The sequence below is a fragment of the Anabrus simplex genome, chromosome 6 (genome assembly GCF_040414725.1).
Source record: "Anabrus simplex isolate iqAnaSimp1 chromosome 6, ASM4041472v1, whole genome shotgun sequence".
NCBI lineage: Eukaryota > Metazoa > Arthropoda > Insecta > Orthoptera > Tettigoniidae > Anabrus > Anabrus simplex.
Window position 1 is genome coordinate 259,022,813 of NC_090270.1, and position 19,041 is coordinate 259,041,853.

Below are 19,041 nucleotides of genomic sequence, written 5' to 3' on the forward strand. Positions count from 1 at the left end.
TACTATGAACTTTTACTCACACTATCGGAATGGAGTAAACACCCCCCTTGGATGATTGTGCTTTTACACTCAAGGACGTCACAGTCCTAATGATGCATAAGATGGGGATCCATTTTGGTTTTAACGCTCAAATATTCATGATTAACCACGTTACAATCTTCGAAAACTGTTAATTCACATTTTTAACATACTTTCTGTGCAATATCCCTATTTTAGATGTTATAGCACAACATTTTATGAGATCGTTGTCCAACATTTTACTCTATAGTTTATAAGATTAGAAAGATCACGTATCCATTAATTTTTTAAGATTGATATAGGCTGATGATGCCCGTAAAAAAAAGGGTGAAACATGTACCTATGATTTTTATGATTTATGTATAAATTTTAACCACGTGAAATAGTGGATTGTATTGTATTCTATTGAACAGGAGGATCTATAAATATTATAATAATATTTGTGATATACGGCATCTTCAATAAGGAACCAAAATGAGAATAGTTACTTGTAACATACCACTTAGTCGAGCAGTTCGTCTTCTTTTTCCCAGTTCTTCCCCGTCTAAACTTTGCAACAGTTTTGTAACGCTACTCTTTTGTCGGAAAATCACCCAGAACAAATCAAGCTGCTTTTCTTTGGATTTTTCCAGTTCTTGAATCAAGTAATCCTGGTGAGGGTACCATACAATGGAACCATACTCTAGTTGGGTTCTTACCAGAGACTTACATGCCCTCTCCTTTACATCCTTACTACAACCCCAAAACACCCTCATAACCATTTGCAGAGATCTGTATCCTTTATTTACAATCCCATTTATGTGATTACCCCAATGGAGATCTTTCCTTAATTTAACACCCAGATATTTACAATGATCCCCAAAAGGAACTTTCACACCATGAATGCAGTAATTAAAACTGAGAGGACTTTTCCTATTTGTGAAACTCACAACCTGACTTTTAACCCCGTTTATCATCATACCATTGCCTAGTGTCCATCTCACAACATTATCAAGGTCATTTTGCAGTTGCTCACAATCTTGTAACTTATTTATTACTCTATACAGAATAACATCATCCGCAAAAAGCCTTACCTCTGATTCCACTCCTTTACTCATATCATTTATATATATATAAGAAAACATAAAGGTCCAATAATACTGCCTTCAGGAATTCCCCTCTTAGTCAGATAAAGCTTCGCCTACTCTAACTCTCTGAGATCTATTTTCTAGAAATATAGCAACCCATTCAGTCACCCTTTTGTCTAGTCCAATTGCACTCATTTTTGCCAGTAGTCTCCCATGATCCACCCTATCAAATGCTTTAGACAGGTCAATCGCGATACAGTCCATTTGACCTCCTGAATCCAAAATATCTGCTATATCTTGCTGGAATCCTACAAGTTGAGCTTCAGTGGAATAACCTTTCCTAAAACCGAATTGCCTTCTATCGAACCAGTTATTAATTTTGCAAACATGTCTAATATAATCAGAAAGAATGCCTTCCCAAAGCTTACATGCAATGCATGTCAAACTTACTGGCCATTTATTTTCAGCTTTATGTCATCACACTTTCTTTTATACACAGGGACTGATATAGCAACTCTTCATTCATTTGGAATAGCTCCTTCAACCAAACAATAATCAAATAAGTACTTCAGATATGGTACTATATCCCAACCCATCGTCTTTAGTATATCCCCAGAAATCTTATAAATTCCAGTCGCTTTTCTAGTTTTCTCCTTTTGTATCTTATTGTAAATATCATTGTTAACATATGTAAATTTTAATACTTCTTTAGCATTAGTCACCTTCTCTATCTGGACATTATCCTTGTAACCAACAATCTTTACATACTGTTGACTGAATGCTTCTGCCTTTTGAAGATCCTCACATACACACTCTCCTTGTTCATTAATTATTCCTGGAATGTCCTTCTTGGAACCCGTTTCTGCCTTGAAGTACCTATACATACCCTTCCACTTTTCATTAAAATTTGTATGACCGTCAATTATGCTTGCCAACATGTTATCCTTAGCTGACTTCTTTGCTAGATCCAGTTTCCTACTAAATTCCTTCAATTTCTCCTTACTTCTGTAGCCATTTCTAACTCTATTTCTTTCCAATCTGCACCTCCTTCTTAGTCTATTTCTCTATTATAATAAGGTGGGTCTTTACCATTCCTTACCACCTTTAAAGGTACAAACCTGTTTTCACATTCCTCAACAATTTCTTTAAACCCATCCCAGAGTCTATTTAAATTCTTATTTACCGTTTTACACCGATCATAATTACTTTTTAAAAACTGCCTCATGCCTGTTTTATTAGCCATATGGTACTGCCTAGTAGTCCCACTTTTAGAACCTCCTTCTTCTTGTTTCCGAATTTGGCCGTCTATGGACCGCATTGAACTTAAGCCGCCGCCTCCTCCTCCTCCTCCTCCTCCTCCTCCTCCTCCTCCTGAAAGTTATCGTCCAATAGCTCTAATGAGTGTTTGTTACAAACTTTTGGAACGGCTCATCTACAATAGAATAAGCCCTCTAATTTTACGATTGCTCCCAGCAGAACAAGCCAGTTTTAGACCTAACCGTAGTTGTGAAGACCAAGTTCTTGCATTAACAACCCACACTGAAGCCGGTTTTGAAAAACGACTGAAGAGTGGTGCAGTGTTCATAGACCTTACAGCCGCTTATGATATGGTTTGGAGAGAGGGAGTTGTGTATAAGTTTTTTAAACTTGTTGGATGCAGAGTAATGTCACAACTCATAAACAACATGCTATCAGATAGACTGATCCAGGTAGTTATGGATAACAAACATAGTAAAGTTAAAAAGCTCAACAATGGTCTCCCTCAAGGATCTGTGCTCTCTCCATTGCTGTTTAATATGTACATTGCCGATATACCCTGCACTACATCACGCCAATTCGCTTACGCGGATGACCTAGCAATCGTTACTCAGCAATCCAATGTGAATGAGATAGAAGCAATTCTGAACAGAGACCTTAACATTTTGAGCGAGTACTTTGATATGCGGTGTTTGATACCTAGCACCAGCAAAACGGAAACCTGTCTCTTTCACCTTAATAACAGGCAGGCAAACATTACTTTGAATGTTTCCCTCGACAACTCTCCCCTACCACACAATCCTAACCCCAAGTACCTTGGAGTAACTCTTGATCGGACACTATCCTTCAGGAAACATTTAATGAATACCGCTGCTAAACTGAAGACCAGGAACAATATCATTCAGAAACTTGCAGGTTCTACATGGGGAGCATTAGCATCCACTCTTAGGTCGTCAGCACTGGGACTGGTATACTCTACAGCCGAGTATTGTTCTTCCGTTTGGCTGAATAGCCCTTATGTTAAGAATATTCACGTTGTTCTGAATCAGACGATGCACATTGTCAGCGGCACAGTCAGATCTACTCCTCTTTTCTGGTTGCCAGTCTTGTGCCACATAACACCTCCAAGAATTCGCAGACAAAACAACCTCATTCGCGAGTTCAGGAAGATAACAATGAACCCAAGTCTTCCCATTCATGAAGACATGATTGTTAGGTATGGATGTCTGAAGTCAAGATCTCCACCCATTCAAACTGCAAGGGGACTCGTCAATAGGCACTCTAACAGTTCTGATGAATGGCAATTGGACCAGCACAGCTCCAGATGAATGGCAGACCCTCTTTAGTCGCCAACACCCACCACCTGGTTTCAATCTCCCCAGAAGAACTTGGGTTCTTCTCAACAGAGTCCGTACCAATCATGGACGATGTGGGTCATTGTTGCATATGTTGGGGTATGCGCTCCTCCCCTGAGTGCGACTGTGGTGAGAAGAAACAGACCATCCATCATATTGTCACCGAATGTCCTAGGAGGTCATACTCCGGTCAGCTGAAGGAGTTTGTGTGTGCTTCTGACGGGGCTGTACAATGGTTGGACAGCTTACATATGAGTTTATGAACTGTTTTAGAGATTGGCTGATTGTTTAAGCTGTTATATTGTTTGTTATATTTTTGAATATCTGTATGTAGAGTTATGTACTAGCCATAAGCTAAATAATAAGTTTCAATGATAATTTCTCCTGTATTTTGTACTTGCACTGATCATTGGTGTGCCACTCAATAATAATACATTCTTATGGCATAGACTACAGCATTTAAAAAATTCTATATCAAATTTTGAACAGTCCTACTTGAATAAAAAGTATCCTTACCCTCAGATGCATTGTTAAATAGTGCTTTTTAAGTGTCTGTTCCTATCAATTCTCTGCAAAAATCATATTTTTCATTCCAGATGCTGTGTAAACAATATCACTGTGAATAAATCACTTTTTGACAGTTGCTTCATCTAGTTTCATCCTTTCAGGTTCAATAAAAGACTGTTTCATTTTCTTTGCAGGTTCTAGTACATTTCTTTGTGCTAATCCACTTACTACAGCGCTTTTTGTTTACGTGGGAACTTCGGCAGTGACTTTACCAAAACTCTATCTACTGTGATAAGGCAGCTCATTATTAATGCTTCAATTCTGATTGACATCATCAAGTTCTTTGGAAACATTTTCTCTTACGTGCTTTCTACAACCTCTTCTGGTCTCTTTCGTATTATATTCTGACCTCTAATTTTTCCTTTTTCACTCAGTGACTCCCTTTTGACCTTCAGTTGCTTATTCTGTCATTTTCTTCCTTTTGAAACTCTGGGTTCTTTTCTTTCCTTCTCATTCTTATTTTGTTCATCCTAGCAACACTAGATTTCCTTTTAAATTAGAGTCAACCACGGTTAGAAATCAGCAACCTGAAAAAGTCACATGTGAGATAACATTATCAATGCTTAATTACAGTACTGGATATTTTTAAAACACACTGAGAAAATAACTGTATTACCTTGCTTTAGTCACAAAGAGAAATAATGTTACTAACAATTGGCTTCCCATCAATGAATACCTTCAAATTTGATAAAATGAACCTATTAGAAGAAAAATAAAATATCCATCTTACCTGGGTTGAATATGAACTGTTTACTGCAAACATTATTCATATCCAATTCATTGCGAGTTAAGTTTGTGTTCTCTTTTCAAGAGTTGTGAATAGAACATTTAAAATTAAAAAGTAACATTAATAGAGCCCTGCCCCTTAAAATGTTCCACCCTAGGCAGCTACCTAGTCTATCTCGGCCTACATATGCCTGTCTAATATTGATGCAAATTCTAACATGTATTAACATTTTATTTAAAAAAGGTTTCATAAGTGCATGAGTAAGACCTGTATAGATTTTTATTACACTTTTTAAGGGGTAGGGTACAGTGTGTTCAGATATTCAAGCATAGTAACATTTATGCAATAACAATGAACAAATAATTTTCAGTCAAAAAGAAATACACACACTATATTTCATCAGAAAAATTATGACAGTCCCATTAATTTGTAGATATTTTCACAATTTAGCCGAGAATTTAAATTCTAATCACATTTGGAACCAACTTAGAGCCCAGGGAATAGTGAAACATCAACAGTAACAGACAAATTCCGACATCCCACTTGATGAAGTGAATGATTACTTTAGTAAATATTCAACCTACCCACGTAACTAAACTGACTCACCACCCTCCACTCGTGCCACTCCACCATTCACATTTCAATGTGTTGCATAAATCAGGTTAATAAGGTTTTGTACTCTATCAAATCAAAGGCTACAGGTGTAGATGATATTCCTATTATTTTTATATATAACATTAAGGGTGCAGTCTTGCCTACACTGCTGCACATACTAAATTACAGTTTACTAAACAGAACTTTCCCTACTGTCTGGAAAACAGCCAATATAATACCGGTACCTAAATTTGCTGACTACCATCCTGTGTCCATACTCATTGCGCTTTCTCAAGCCTTTGAACATACTGTATATTATATGAGCAAGTTTTGGAATACCTAAATAAAATGGCTCTTTCGGACCATATGCAAACTTGATTTAAGAAGGGTCACAGTACCGCGAATGAACTTTTGAAGATTACCAAAGACATCAAAAATGCTATGGACTGCTCACTATAATTATCCTTCTTAACTTCAGTAGTGAAACAATAGAAGATATTAACAATGATCTCCGATAACTCAGTGTCTAAGCACAACAAAATTCTCTTACATTAAATGGCACAAAGACTCAGGCAATCATAACAGGATTATGAAAATTACTGAGCTGCTTAAACAATGCAGCAATCCCACCTATTCTGCTGAATGGTAACAATATTCCCAACAGTAAAAAGGTTAGAAATCTCTGCATAATTATAAATGAAACACTTTATTGGTCTGATCACACGAAACAAACCAATAAAAATAATTTGTGGAGCGCTTCACCCTTTTTTAAAAAGAGTTAGTATTTTATTTTATAAATAAATAAATAAATAAATAAATAAATAAATAAATAAATAAATAAATAAATAAATAAATATTGTAGAAGAAATTAGTACAAAGGCAGGGCTAGGTCTGTTGTTCATTCTGGGAAAACTTTTTATGACAAAATGCTGAACAGGCTAGGTCTGTTGTTGATTCTGGAGAAACTTTTTATGACAGCATGCCCTTGCCGAACGTCAACCCTCCACAGGATCTAAAAGGCTGCTCCTAACCTGGAGACATTCTTGTAGCTGATCCTAACTTGGGGTATAGATGCTTTCCAATGGGTTTCAGGGGCATATCCTCCTCTGAGGGACCATTATCCACCCAAGAGAGCTCCTCCACCTAAATTAGTTGGCCCTCTCACCTGTACAAGCCTAAAGAATAGATGAAGACAAAACACTACAGTTACATGGGAGGGATGTGTACTCGAACACCACTCAACTGTTAATGCTATACTACCCTTGAGACAAGTCCTGTGGCGATCGGGGAGTTGTGACGGGAGCAGGACTGTGTAGTCTGGGAGCTCCTAGTGACAAACCGGCACGTAGGCGACGAATGTGTGATCGACGTTTTGCTTGAGGAGAGGCTGTAAAGCAACTCGTGTGCTGCATTCGTGACTGAGCAGGCCTATTCAGGAACCACTCTGCTCACCCTGAATGGGGAAGGGGCTATAAAAGGTGCCCTAAACATGGTCAGCCTCAACACATCCCGACTGGGAAACCACGCCCAGAGGGTACACCATAAGCAGTCAAAAGAAAATAAAGATGAATTTTGCAACCTGGAACATCCGTACTCTAATAGGTAATGATACAACAATAACGGACCATTTATATTGGTATTATGATACAACTAATCGGGCCAGAAAAGAGAATAACTATTGTGGCTCGTGAACTAAAAAGATTTAACATCAATATTGCAGCACTGAGTGAAACTAGAAGGCCTGATGTAGGACAAATTAAAGAACAACGAGGTGGATACACTTTCTCCAGGAAACGTAAAATCATTCATGAGCCCCACATTTATGGTGTTGGTTTTGCCATTGCACATGAACTTGTCCCTCACCTTGATGAACTTCCTTCTGGCTTAAATGAAAGACTCATGAGCTTACGCTTAAAGCTCACCAACAATCAATGAGTTACAGTAATTAGTGACTATGCTCCGACCCTCACTTGTGAAGAAGATGAAAAAGAAGCATTCTATTGCCAACTTGACATACTTCTAACAAGAATACCCCAAGCTGACAAAATCATTCTCTTGGGCGACTTCAATGCGCGAATTGGTACAGACTCAACACTATGGCCCAAAGTAATTGGAAAAGAGGGAGTAGGGAATTGCAACTCTAATGCAACCCTTCTGCTCACAAAGTGCTCAGAGCACAATCTAGTTATCACTAATACCCTCTTCAGACAAAAGGATAAATTTAAAGCATCATGGCAACATCCACGGTCAAAACACTGGCATCTGATTACATAATTGTACACGACCGAGACCAACGCGATGTGTTAATCACAGAGGCTCTAACAAGTGCTGACGACTGCTGAATGGACCATTGACTTATATGGTCTACGATGACCCTTCACATCCACGTGCAGCGAAGGAAACAGAAAACTTACGAGACCTAAAATGAACACAGACCGTCTCAAGGATCATAGCACTAAAGCAAAATTTCAACAACTCCTACATGATAAACTGCCGGATGAATATCCTGAAAGCACTGTAGAACACTGGGTAACACTGAAGACTGCAATACTATCAACTGGTGAAGAATCGGTAGGACACCTTAGGGTTAAACCCCAAGACTGGTTTGATGAAAATGACCAAGAAAATCAGACTCTAATAGACAACAGCACACCAAGCTTGGCAGATCAATCCTATCAAGAAGCGAAAGCAGATGTTCAGAGGAAAACCAGTGTTCTGAAAAACAGTTGGTGGACGATGAAGTCTCAAGAAATGCAACATCCAACAGAAACTAACAACACTAGAGTTTTTTTTGGCATGATAAAACTGTATATGGCCCAACAGCTCAAGGATTAAACCCTCTTAAATCTAGGGATGGCTCTACTCTTCTAAACAACAGCAATTCCATTAATGCACGATGGAAAGAACATTTCCATGAACTGCTGAACAAGGATCCAGAGATCAACACAGTAGAAATCTTGAAAATTCCACAAAAACCTACAAAATCTCACCTTGGCGAAGTTCCTTCTTTACAAGAAGTTAAAAATGCTATTAAACAGCTCAGAATCATAAAGCTGCCGGATCAGATGGAATTCCCGCTGAATTTTTCAAGGAAGGTGGACGAATTCTTGCTGAACATACACTAACGCTCATAGTCAAACATGGAACACTGAAACAATACCTCCTGATCTCAGAAATGCTCTGATAATTACGATCTTCAAAAAAGGAAACAGAACTGACTGTGGTAACTACCGTGGAATTACGCTTCTGTCCATTGCTGGGAAAATACTCGCTTGAATTCTATCCAACCGCCTGACGTCTCTCGCTGAAGACTGCTTACCTGAAACTCAGTGTGGATTTCAACCAAATTGCAGCACAACAGATATGATTTTCTGAGCTAGATGAATGCAGGAGAAATGCAAAGAACAACATCTACTTCTGTACATGGCATTCATAGATCTTGCCAAAGCCTTTGATTTGGTTAAAAGAGATGCCCTGTGGAAGATCCTAGCAAGAATAGGCTGTCCTCAGAAGTACATAAATATTCTTAGATTACTGCATGATAATATGAAGGACATGGTTCTTGACAACAATAACCATGGAGAAAATTTTGAAATCACAGCAGATGTGAAGCAAGGTTGTGTGATAGCTCCCACTCTGTTTTCAATATTTGTTGGGACTTCATCTTGTTGATGGGAAACTACCAAAAGGCATAGAAATTGAATACAGGACTGATGGAGATTTATTCAATCTCAGTAGACTACGAGCCAAGACCAAAAATTCCACTACATCCATCACTGAACTTCAGTATGCTGATGACGACAATGTTGTTCTTAATGGTTATGAATTTCATGTTTTTGGTCCGTATTGAACTGAGAATAATATATAAGTAATAATAATAACAACGTAAACGTTTCCACCTTTTCAATACTAAAATATATTCACAAAATTATGAATTACACGGTACTAGTTTCGACCCATCTAGGGGTCATCATCAGCCGTATTGAATGAAAGATCACTTTTGGCGAAATCCTAAGAAAGTGATCTTTCATTCAATACGGCTGATGATGACCCCTAGATGGGTCGAAACTAGTACCGTGTAATTTATAATTTTGTGAATATATTTTAGTATTGAAAAGGTGGAAACGTTTACGTTGTTATTATTATTACTTATATATTAATGTTGTTCTTGCAAACTCTGAACAAGATTTACAAGCAATCTTAAATGCATTTAATGAAGCTTATACAAGTATTGGACTAAGCCTTAACATCCAAAAGATGCAGATCCTTTACAAGCCTCCTACAATCACAGTCCAAGGCAAAGTTCTGAAGAACATAGAACATTTCCCATACTTTGACAGCCATCTCTCAGCAAATGCAAATCTTGATGATGAGATTCAACACCGCCTCAAATGTGCTAGTATGGCTTTTGGTCGTCTTCGGGTAAGGGTCTTTGATAATCATAATATCAGCACTCAGACCAAGCTTTATGTGTACAAAGCTACCGTTATACCATCTCTTACATATGGATGCGAAACATGGACTACCTATAGGGGGCACATACGATGCCTGGAAAAATACCATCAACGTTGCCTGAGAAGGATCCTGAGGGTGAAATGGCAAGATCAACACACTAACATCAGTGTTCTGGAAGAAGCTAACTCCGCTAGCATTGAGGCCATGATTATCAAGCACCAATTTCGCTGGACAGACCACATCGTTCGCATGCCTGAATTCCAGTTAAAATTGAAATAATTGATGAAGAGATTCAACCTATTCAATACAAAAGAATAAGAAATGTAGTGAATTACATTCTTATTTAATAATAAGTAGAAGTGGTACCAGTTTCGACCCTAGTCCAGGTCATCATCAGCCGATTAAAACATGAAAAACAGTGCATAGGAAAAGAGATAAAAGATCAAGTACACTCCGGATCAGTAGAAGAGGCGATATAAAAATGAATGGGGGTAGACACTGTAAAATTCAGAAGAAGTTAAATGTAAGTCACTTAAAAGAAAACAGTGCGTAATTTTCTGAGTGGCAGTATGGCACACGCAGTGTTAGGCAAAGTCTTATAATGTTTATGAATAGTGGAGAACGGTTAAACGAGCTAGTTTTTAAACACTGTCAGGCACAAAGTCATATCATAATCGAACACATACGAAGATCCATAATCGTGCAGGAGTTGAAGATGAGTAGATCTATTGGAGTAACTTGCCAGCTCCCGGTGATCAGCGCGAAATATTTAACATCAGGAGATGGAGATGCCATGCTTCAACAGGACAGTGCGCCATGTCACTGCTTTGTGGTAGCACACAGCTGGTTGGAGAAGCATTTCAGTGAAGTTACGACCATGAATTGGCCTCCAGATTCCCCAATCTTAATCCAATCGAGCATTTATGGGATGCTGTCGATGCTGGTATACACTCTATGAACTCTGCACAAACTGCACTAGACCAATTGTGGGTAGCAGTGCAAGATGTGTGGGTCGAGATTCCTCCAGAACGATTCCAACACCTTGTAGAGTTGATGCCTCTCCATACTGATGCCGTTTTGAGGGCTCACAGAGGAGCAACTCATTATTAACATCACATTCAATATCTTCCCATGACTTTTGGCCATTTAGTGCATATTTTTGTTAAAAATGCTATGGAAATTTAAATTCCAGGAGAATGTCTCGCAGTCCAGTGGATGACGAACACTGGTGTAGAGTGCATGTAGTGCATGCCAAAATATACCAAGTGCAGAAGATAAATAGCCAACCAGTCACTTGCACACACTCCACAGTTATGCTGGCCGAAGTGACAGACCTGAGGCTCAGATCCCTGCCAACAGAGCAAGAATGACTGAGGCCACCGTAGCACAATCAGGAGAGCATCCTATGCCAAACTGGAAGGTTGTAGGTTTGATTCTCACAACAGTGTCTGGCAGGCCATTTTTATTCTGTATGTGGCATCACTTCAGCATTTACTACCAGTATATGTGATCTACACAACCTACAAGATGGAAAATTTGTTTCAAGGTGGCACCGGGAGAATTAGCCCTGTGGTTAGGGCCGCGCAGCTGTGAGCTTGCATTCGGAAGGTAGTGGGTTCGAACCCCACTGTCGGCAGCCCTGAAGATGGTTTTCGTGGTTTCCCATTTTCACACCAGGCACACCTGGGACTCTACCTTAATTAAGGCCACGGCCACCTCCTTCCAACTTCCAGGCCTTTCCTCTCCCATCGTCTCCATAAGACCTGTGTGTGACGGTGTGACGTAAAGCCAACTGTAAGAAATCATCACTGGAAAGACAATGCTGTTGTGAAGAAGGAAGGGGGGAATGGGCGAGACAAGAGAATGGAAAGAGCACACAGTTATCTAATGTTAAGGTCGGGAGCTTCTCTAGACCCGGACACCAGTTGGTGTCCAACTTTGGAGTCTCCAAGGGCAGGAGGGTAGCAGGACTTTAACTGGGAGAAAATTCAATCATGACTGCATTTCGTCCAACATCAGGCAATTAAAATTGAGAAAAATCTCTCTCAAAATATCTTGCCATGAAATATTTAGTATAGAGAGCAAGGTGAATAACATAAAAAGGAGCGCTCTGAGCATCAGTGGTAGAGTGCTGGCCTCTGCATTCCAAGGACCAATAACCTTAAAACTTATGACAGGTAATCAGATTTTTTAAGGGGAGAAAAAAGTACATTCAGCATTCCATGTAGTATGAGGGTGGCATGTAAAAGATTTCTGATGATGTATCTGGTGTTTAGGCAAAGATATCAAGGATAATTTAATAAACAACCACCTATTCAATACTTTCCACGTTTAATGTGGTTATTATCTACATTATTTTATGTAGACTTATTTGGTCAGGCACATGTTTCACCCATTATTTTCGGCATCTTCAGCCTGTAAACAACCTTTAGGTCAAGGTTTGGGACCTTATTTAACCAATATAAACATACCAATATATACAATATATACATTACATACAATATAAACAAACATTAATGAACTCTTAAGATGGGTAACATAAGTTAATACAGTTAAGTTTTTTGGTCCTAATCTATCTAATATGAAAAATGTCCAAAACTAAAATGGATCTTCTTTTCGGTAAAGAGGATTACATATCGGGGTTTATGTGACCCCTATATCATATTAAGTTCTTGACATACCGTGTCTGGTGACAGGATGTGTCGTCAACAATAAGTGGAGATTTGAACTGATTGTTGCTTGTAGGTTGGTCAAGATTGAAAATATAAATTTAAATTAAATGTGTTTTAACTTGGCAGTTCTATTCTGGTTAATTTAAAATGTTCAAAAATAAAAATAAAATGAAACGGATCTTCTTTTTTATCATAAGTCTTGAGAAAGGGTGATATTAAAACTGGGGCTTATTTGACCCACGATTTTCATTTTCATGTTCTTGACGTAACTAATATTTAAATGTGTTGTCATGCACAAGTGGAGATTTAAAAAGCCGATTGTTGTAGGTAGACTGGTCAAGAACGCTGTGAATGAAACTGTTAGCGTCTTGACTTTGGGTCTCATGTAACGTCAAGGAATTGACAAGAGTACAATATTAAGCTGTTTCATAGTTTTAGGCTGCTGCTTAATTGAGAAGGAACATCCTAGATACTTGATACAGTCTTGTGTGAGAAATTGTTCCCGTTGATGTGTTGCTTGGTCTTTGGGAGGGATCTTAAGAATATCTGTAATGAAGTAGAAAAATAATATTGAATTAAAAATTTAGAGCACGCGTTGTGATAAAATGTATTAAATTAACACCTCTTAACTGTAAAATGACTTACTTGTTCAATTAATACTAGATGGACCTGTCTGTTCCGGCAGCGCCTGTCTTATCACCATTTCTACTCCTGGTGTTGTACTGGTGCGGTAATGGAGGGGCGGGGCATGGAGGGAGAGTGGGGGTAGGCTGGTCTATGGGCGTGTGTGCTGTTGCTGGAGGGGAGTTTCTAGAAGCGATATGGGCAGGTTTAACTTTTGGCATGGTGGATGAAGCATTTGAGTGTGGAGATTTAAATAATTGAGGGATTTTGTTTTGATCTGAATTCACGATATTAATTAATCTAGGTGTTAATTCGTACAAAGGATTTTTAATTTCATTGACGTCGTTGAGATTTTTATTTTTATTGTAGGTTTGGTCTAAAAGGATGTGTAGATTTTCCAGTTCATTCATTAATTTCCCTTTACCTATGCTTCTAATGATGGTAAGATCTTTCTCTATGGATGTAAAGTGATGGCCCGTTTCTCTCATATGTTGGCTCATCGCTGAGTACTTATTGTGTTTTTGAGCGTTATAATGTTCCAGATATCTCGTGGTAAAGCTCCGGCCAGTCTGTCCGATATAAGAAAAATCACATTGTGTACATGTTAGTTTATATATGCCGGACCTTGAATAATGGTTGCTATTGCGATTGACCTTGTTGTGGTTAAAAAATATGTTTCGATTGGTGTTAACTGTCCTGAAGGTTATATTGATATTGTGCTTCTTTAAAGTATTTGCGATCTGATGGACGGCTGGGTTGTTATATGTAAATGTGGCGAAACTAGTTTTTTTTAGGTTTTTCTGGGACGAGGTTAGTGGACAATTTAATTTTGATTTTATTAATCAAACGATTGACCATATCTATTTTAAACCCATTGAGTTGAGCAAGATTCCTTATGTACTTCAGTTCAATTTTTAAATTGTTGGGAGAAAGAGGAATTTTTAAAGCTCTATAAATTAAATTATAGAAAGAGGCTTGTTTTTGGGACTTGGGGTGTAGGGATGAATTCATAATAGTTAAGGGAGAGTGTGTAGGTTTCCTGTATATTCCAAAATCGAAGGTATTATGTCCGCGTGTAATAGTTAAGTCCAAAAAGTTTAATGAGTTCCTAACCTCATCCTCTTTAGTAAACTTAACATTGGGGTCAATTTTGTTTAGGGACTCCAAGATCTCGTCACTATTAGTGACTTTTTTGTCGAAAATTACGAAAGTATCGTCTACAAATCTCAGCCATAAACATACGCCTTTTATTTGTGTTATAATTTTTGTGTGTTCTATTGTGTCCATATAAATGTCTGCTAAGATGCCGGAAAGTGGGTCGCCCATCACTAAGCCTGTTTGTTGGTAAAACTTTCCATTGAAAGAGAAAAAGTTGTTGCTTAAGACAAAATTTAATATCTTCATGAATTCTTCAATTTCCATCTTACTAAGGCCGCTGTGTTTATTGATATTATCACTGATGATTCTTACAGTTTCTTTGGTAGGGATGTTTGGGTACATATTTACGACGTCATAGGAGCACATTGAGTGATTGGGTCGCAGCTTAAACTTGTTTAAAATTTCGCAAAAAGTGAATGAATTTTTTAAAGGATGTTTATTATTGAATACGTAATGTTTTTTTAGGAAGCCGTGAATGAATTTTGATACTTTATAGGTGGGGCTGTTTCTACAGTTTATGATAGCGCGTATTGGAATGTCCTTCTTATGAATCTTTGGTAAGGCTCTGGCTGTCGGAATACTAGGGTTCATGTTAAAAAGTTTTTGTTGTTCTTGTTCATTGAAAAGAAAATTAGAACTTCTTATTAGAGTTTTTAGATTTCGCTGAATTCTCGTGGTTGGATCTTTGTTGACTATTGTGTATATTTTGTCCTTAAAAAAGTCTTCTGTTTTTTGAATGTATGTGTTTTGATCTAGGAGAACTGTGGATCCTCCTTTGTCTGCTTTTGTGACAATAATGTTGTTGTCGTCTATTTTCTTTTTTAGATAGATAATAACCACATTAAACGTGGAAAGTATTGAATAGGTGGTTTTTTATTAAATTATCCTTGATATCTTTGCCTAACGTCATCTTCAATACGGAACAATAATGAGAGTTGTTACTTGTAATTATCTGGTGTTTACCAAACAAAATTAATTAAAACTCACCACAGATCACCTAACAGAGATCCATTTCTCTGCCATCTGGCAGAGTGAAACAGAACACCAAAACTGACACTCAGGCAGCCTATAGAGCATCAAATCAAAATGCCTGCATAAGGAAGCTGAGGCCATTGCTATTATTATACTCCAAATTATGTTCTAGTTGTAAACTGAACTAAAATCCTCACATAACTCACCAACTGCATTGAGTTCAGCTGATCAACTAGTGTCATGTCCCCAGATATCATTTTGGATAGGGATTCATTAAATTCATGAAGTTGGTCCATCGTCTCCTTCTTGGTTTCCTCATATTCACTTGGATCCAGTTCATCCCTGAAATGGAGAAATAGGAGTCAGCACAAACAAATGATTAGATGAAAAAATATGGGGAGAGGGAGATTATGATGATGATGATGCTTGCAGATGACATGTACAAGATCAACTGGACGTAATGAGTGAGTATATTGGTAATTAGAGAATGAAAAAAATGAAATTGCATATGGCTTTTAGTGCTGGGAGTGTCAGAGGAGATGTTCGGCTTGCCAAATGCAGGTCTTTTGATTTGACGTCTGTAGGCGACCTGCGCGTCATGATGAGGATGAAATGATGATGAAAACAACATTTACACCCAGCCCCCGTGCTAGCGAAATCAACTAAGGATGGTTAAAAACCCTAACCCTGCCGGGAATCAAACCCCGGACCCCTGTGGCCAAAGGCCAGCATGCTAACCATTTAGCTATGGAGCTGGACAATATTATAGAATGAAAATAACCTTTGTAATAGATAAGAAAAATGTTCCACCGATCAATACATTTATTGTGGATGAATTACTACACTAGTACCGGTTTCGACCTATCTTGGCCATCATCAGCTAGCACACAAATTTACAGTCATTAGATGAATTACAAAGAAGTTACTTAAGAGCATCCGGATGTCTGATAAAAAATGGAAGTAAAATATATTGCAGTATGTTGCGTTAAAATGGCTCTAATTAAAAGTAGTGATGGTTAGAATAAACTAAAACCTATTGATTGAGCATGGACATGAGTACATAAACACATTAAAATATATATGCCACATCATAAGACACTAAAAATATATAGCACATTAAACACATTAAAACATGGTATATTTTAAAAACGTCTATTAAAATTTGAGTTCATGTTGCGTTGCATTCATCCTTCAATCCTCTTGTAGTTCTTGTGTTGATTCTTTACAGATAACGACCATATAACGTACATAGACGAGAGAAGTGTCACCACCAACTACTCTGATATTAAAACCTATCTTGCCACATCAACTCAATTTTCAAATTTTTACTGACCAGAGTTCTCATAACATACCAATGCAAAGTATACCAACTATAGAACATTCTCGATATTCAACTTAATCAACACAAGAACTACAAGAGGATTGAAGGATGAATGCAACGCAATATGAACTCAAATTTTAATAGACGTTTTTAAAATATACCATGTTTTAATGTGTTTAATGTGCTATATATTTTTAGTGTCTTATGATGTGCCATATATATTTTAATGTGTTTATGTACTCATGTCCATGCTCAATCAATAGGTTTTAGTTTATTCTAACCATCACTACTTTTAATTAGAGCCATTTTAATGCAACATACTGCAATATATTTTACTTCCATTTTTTATCAGACATCCGGATGCTCTTAAGTAACTTCTTTGTAATTCATCTAATGACTGTAAATTTGTGTGCTAGCTGATGATGGCCAAGATAGGTCGAAACCGGTACTAGTGTAGTAATTCATCCACAATAAATGTATTGATCGGTGGAACATTTTTCTTATCTATTACATTGAATCCAATCAATACGGAATATGAAACTGATAAATAATAAAATGAAAATAACCTTGGCGAAAATCTACTGAATGGTGCCGACTATAGGAGAAAGAGAAGGGAAAAATACGGTAAAAATTGTGAGCAAAGACCTTGAAATTATGGAAAGCTTCAAGTACTTGGGACCGAGCTCGATAGCTGCAGTTGCTTAAGTGTGGCCAGTATCCAGTATTTGGGAGATAGTGGGTTCGAATCCCACTGTCGGCAGCCCTGAAAATGGTTTTCAGTGGTTTCCCATTCTCATACCAGGCAAATGCTGGGGCTGTACCTTAATTAAGGCTACGGCCGCTTCCTTCTTATTCCTACGCCTTTCCTGTCCCATCGTCACCATAAGACCTATCTGTGTCGGTGTGACGTAAAACAAATAGCAAGTACTTGGGAAGCAAGCTGATGCAGGGTTGAATATAGAGACCAGTAAAAAGATATAATAGGGAAACGTGTTTTACTAGAGTGTAAAGAACCTGATCTGGAAGAAGGAAGTATAAAGAAGTAAAGTAAGAAGTATGATAGGAAATAGGAAAGGGTAAGAAATGAAGATGTCAGGAAGGAAATTGGAGTAGAAAAGCTATGAAGTAGAATGGAAAGAAAAATAAACATGTTGAGAAGATGGAGGAGGGAAGGATATTGTAGCAGATGATGGAGACTAAACTTGAAGAAAGGAGAACGAGAGGTGGTCCCAGAGTAAAGCAACTGGACTTGGTCGAGAACAGCATAATAAGAAGGAACCTGGATTGGAACACAGTTGAAAAGCAGCAATGGTGGTTGGATAGAGGAAGATATAAAGGTGCCACTATTATTATTATTATTATTATTATTATTATTATTATTAATATCTTTATATTAATGGTGAAGTTAAGGATCACAGCCTTCTCTTACACTTAACCATAGTATAAAAATAGGATCATGATATATTACACAAACAAAAAATAAACCTAACTATGCTATCATCTTACATTACAACTTAATTTAACTACTGTAAGTTTATCTATATAGTCAAACTTAAAAAGAACAAATAATAATATTCAATATTCAACACAGAGTGTACATATGATTTGAAAATATAAAAATTACACTGTCGGTACAAGGTTTCATCTTTAGCATAATGAGAAAAAATATAAAAAAAAATGTGGTGTTCTTTGACTGCAGTCGAACAGGTGGTATAGCGAACATGTGAACCATAAATTTCACAAACACAGTCACTAGATACCTGGTGAAAACGTTTCTTATTACAAATAGTGCGATGAAAGCCGTGAATTTCTCCTCTCATTAAGGAGTAATCTAGCTCAAAATTGGCTGCTTCCCATTCATCGTTGTTCATGGCAGGAGTATTAAAAAATTCCGGGTCTATTTCTGCAGTTTTCTGGAGTTTTTTGTTCAGAATCCTTTTGGTAGCTAGGGTTGGTATCTGATTATAAGTTGTCATCAGGTCTTTTCTGAAGGAAGATGTTCCTGTTAGCTGGTGTACAAGTTGATTTGGCGAAAATTTTGGGATGCAGAGTACTCTTTTTATGTATCTGACTTTAGTTCTGGCTAAAGTTTTGAGATTTCTGTATGCTAATGGCTTTACATCACACCAACACAGATAGGTCTTATGGCGACGATAGGATAGGCCTAGGAGTTGGAACTGTGGCTGTGGCCTAAATTAAGGTACAACCCCAGCATTTGTCTGGTGTGAAAATGGGAAATCACAGAAAACCATCT

At 37.7% G+C, this 19,041-nt stretch overlaps 1 protein-coding gene across 2 annotated transcripts in view; it reads right to left on the bottom strand.

Annotated features, from left to right (window-relative positions):
* Positions 1 to 19,041, bottom strand: part of LOC136876418 (protein LZIC) — a 195,782-nt gene that overhangs the window by 82,411 nt on the left and 94,330 nt on the right. For both annotated transcript variants that reach the window (XM_067150377.2, XM_067150378.2), the window contains exon 2: positions 15,673 to 15,808. In XM_067150377.2, the coding sequence (XP_067006478.1) occupies positions 15,673 to 15,808 (136 nt within the window). The remainder of the gene's footprint in view (positions 1 to 15,672; positions 15,809 to 19,041) is intronic.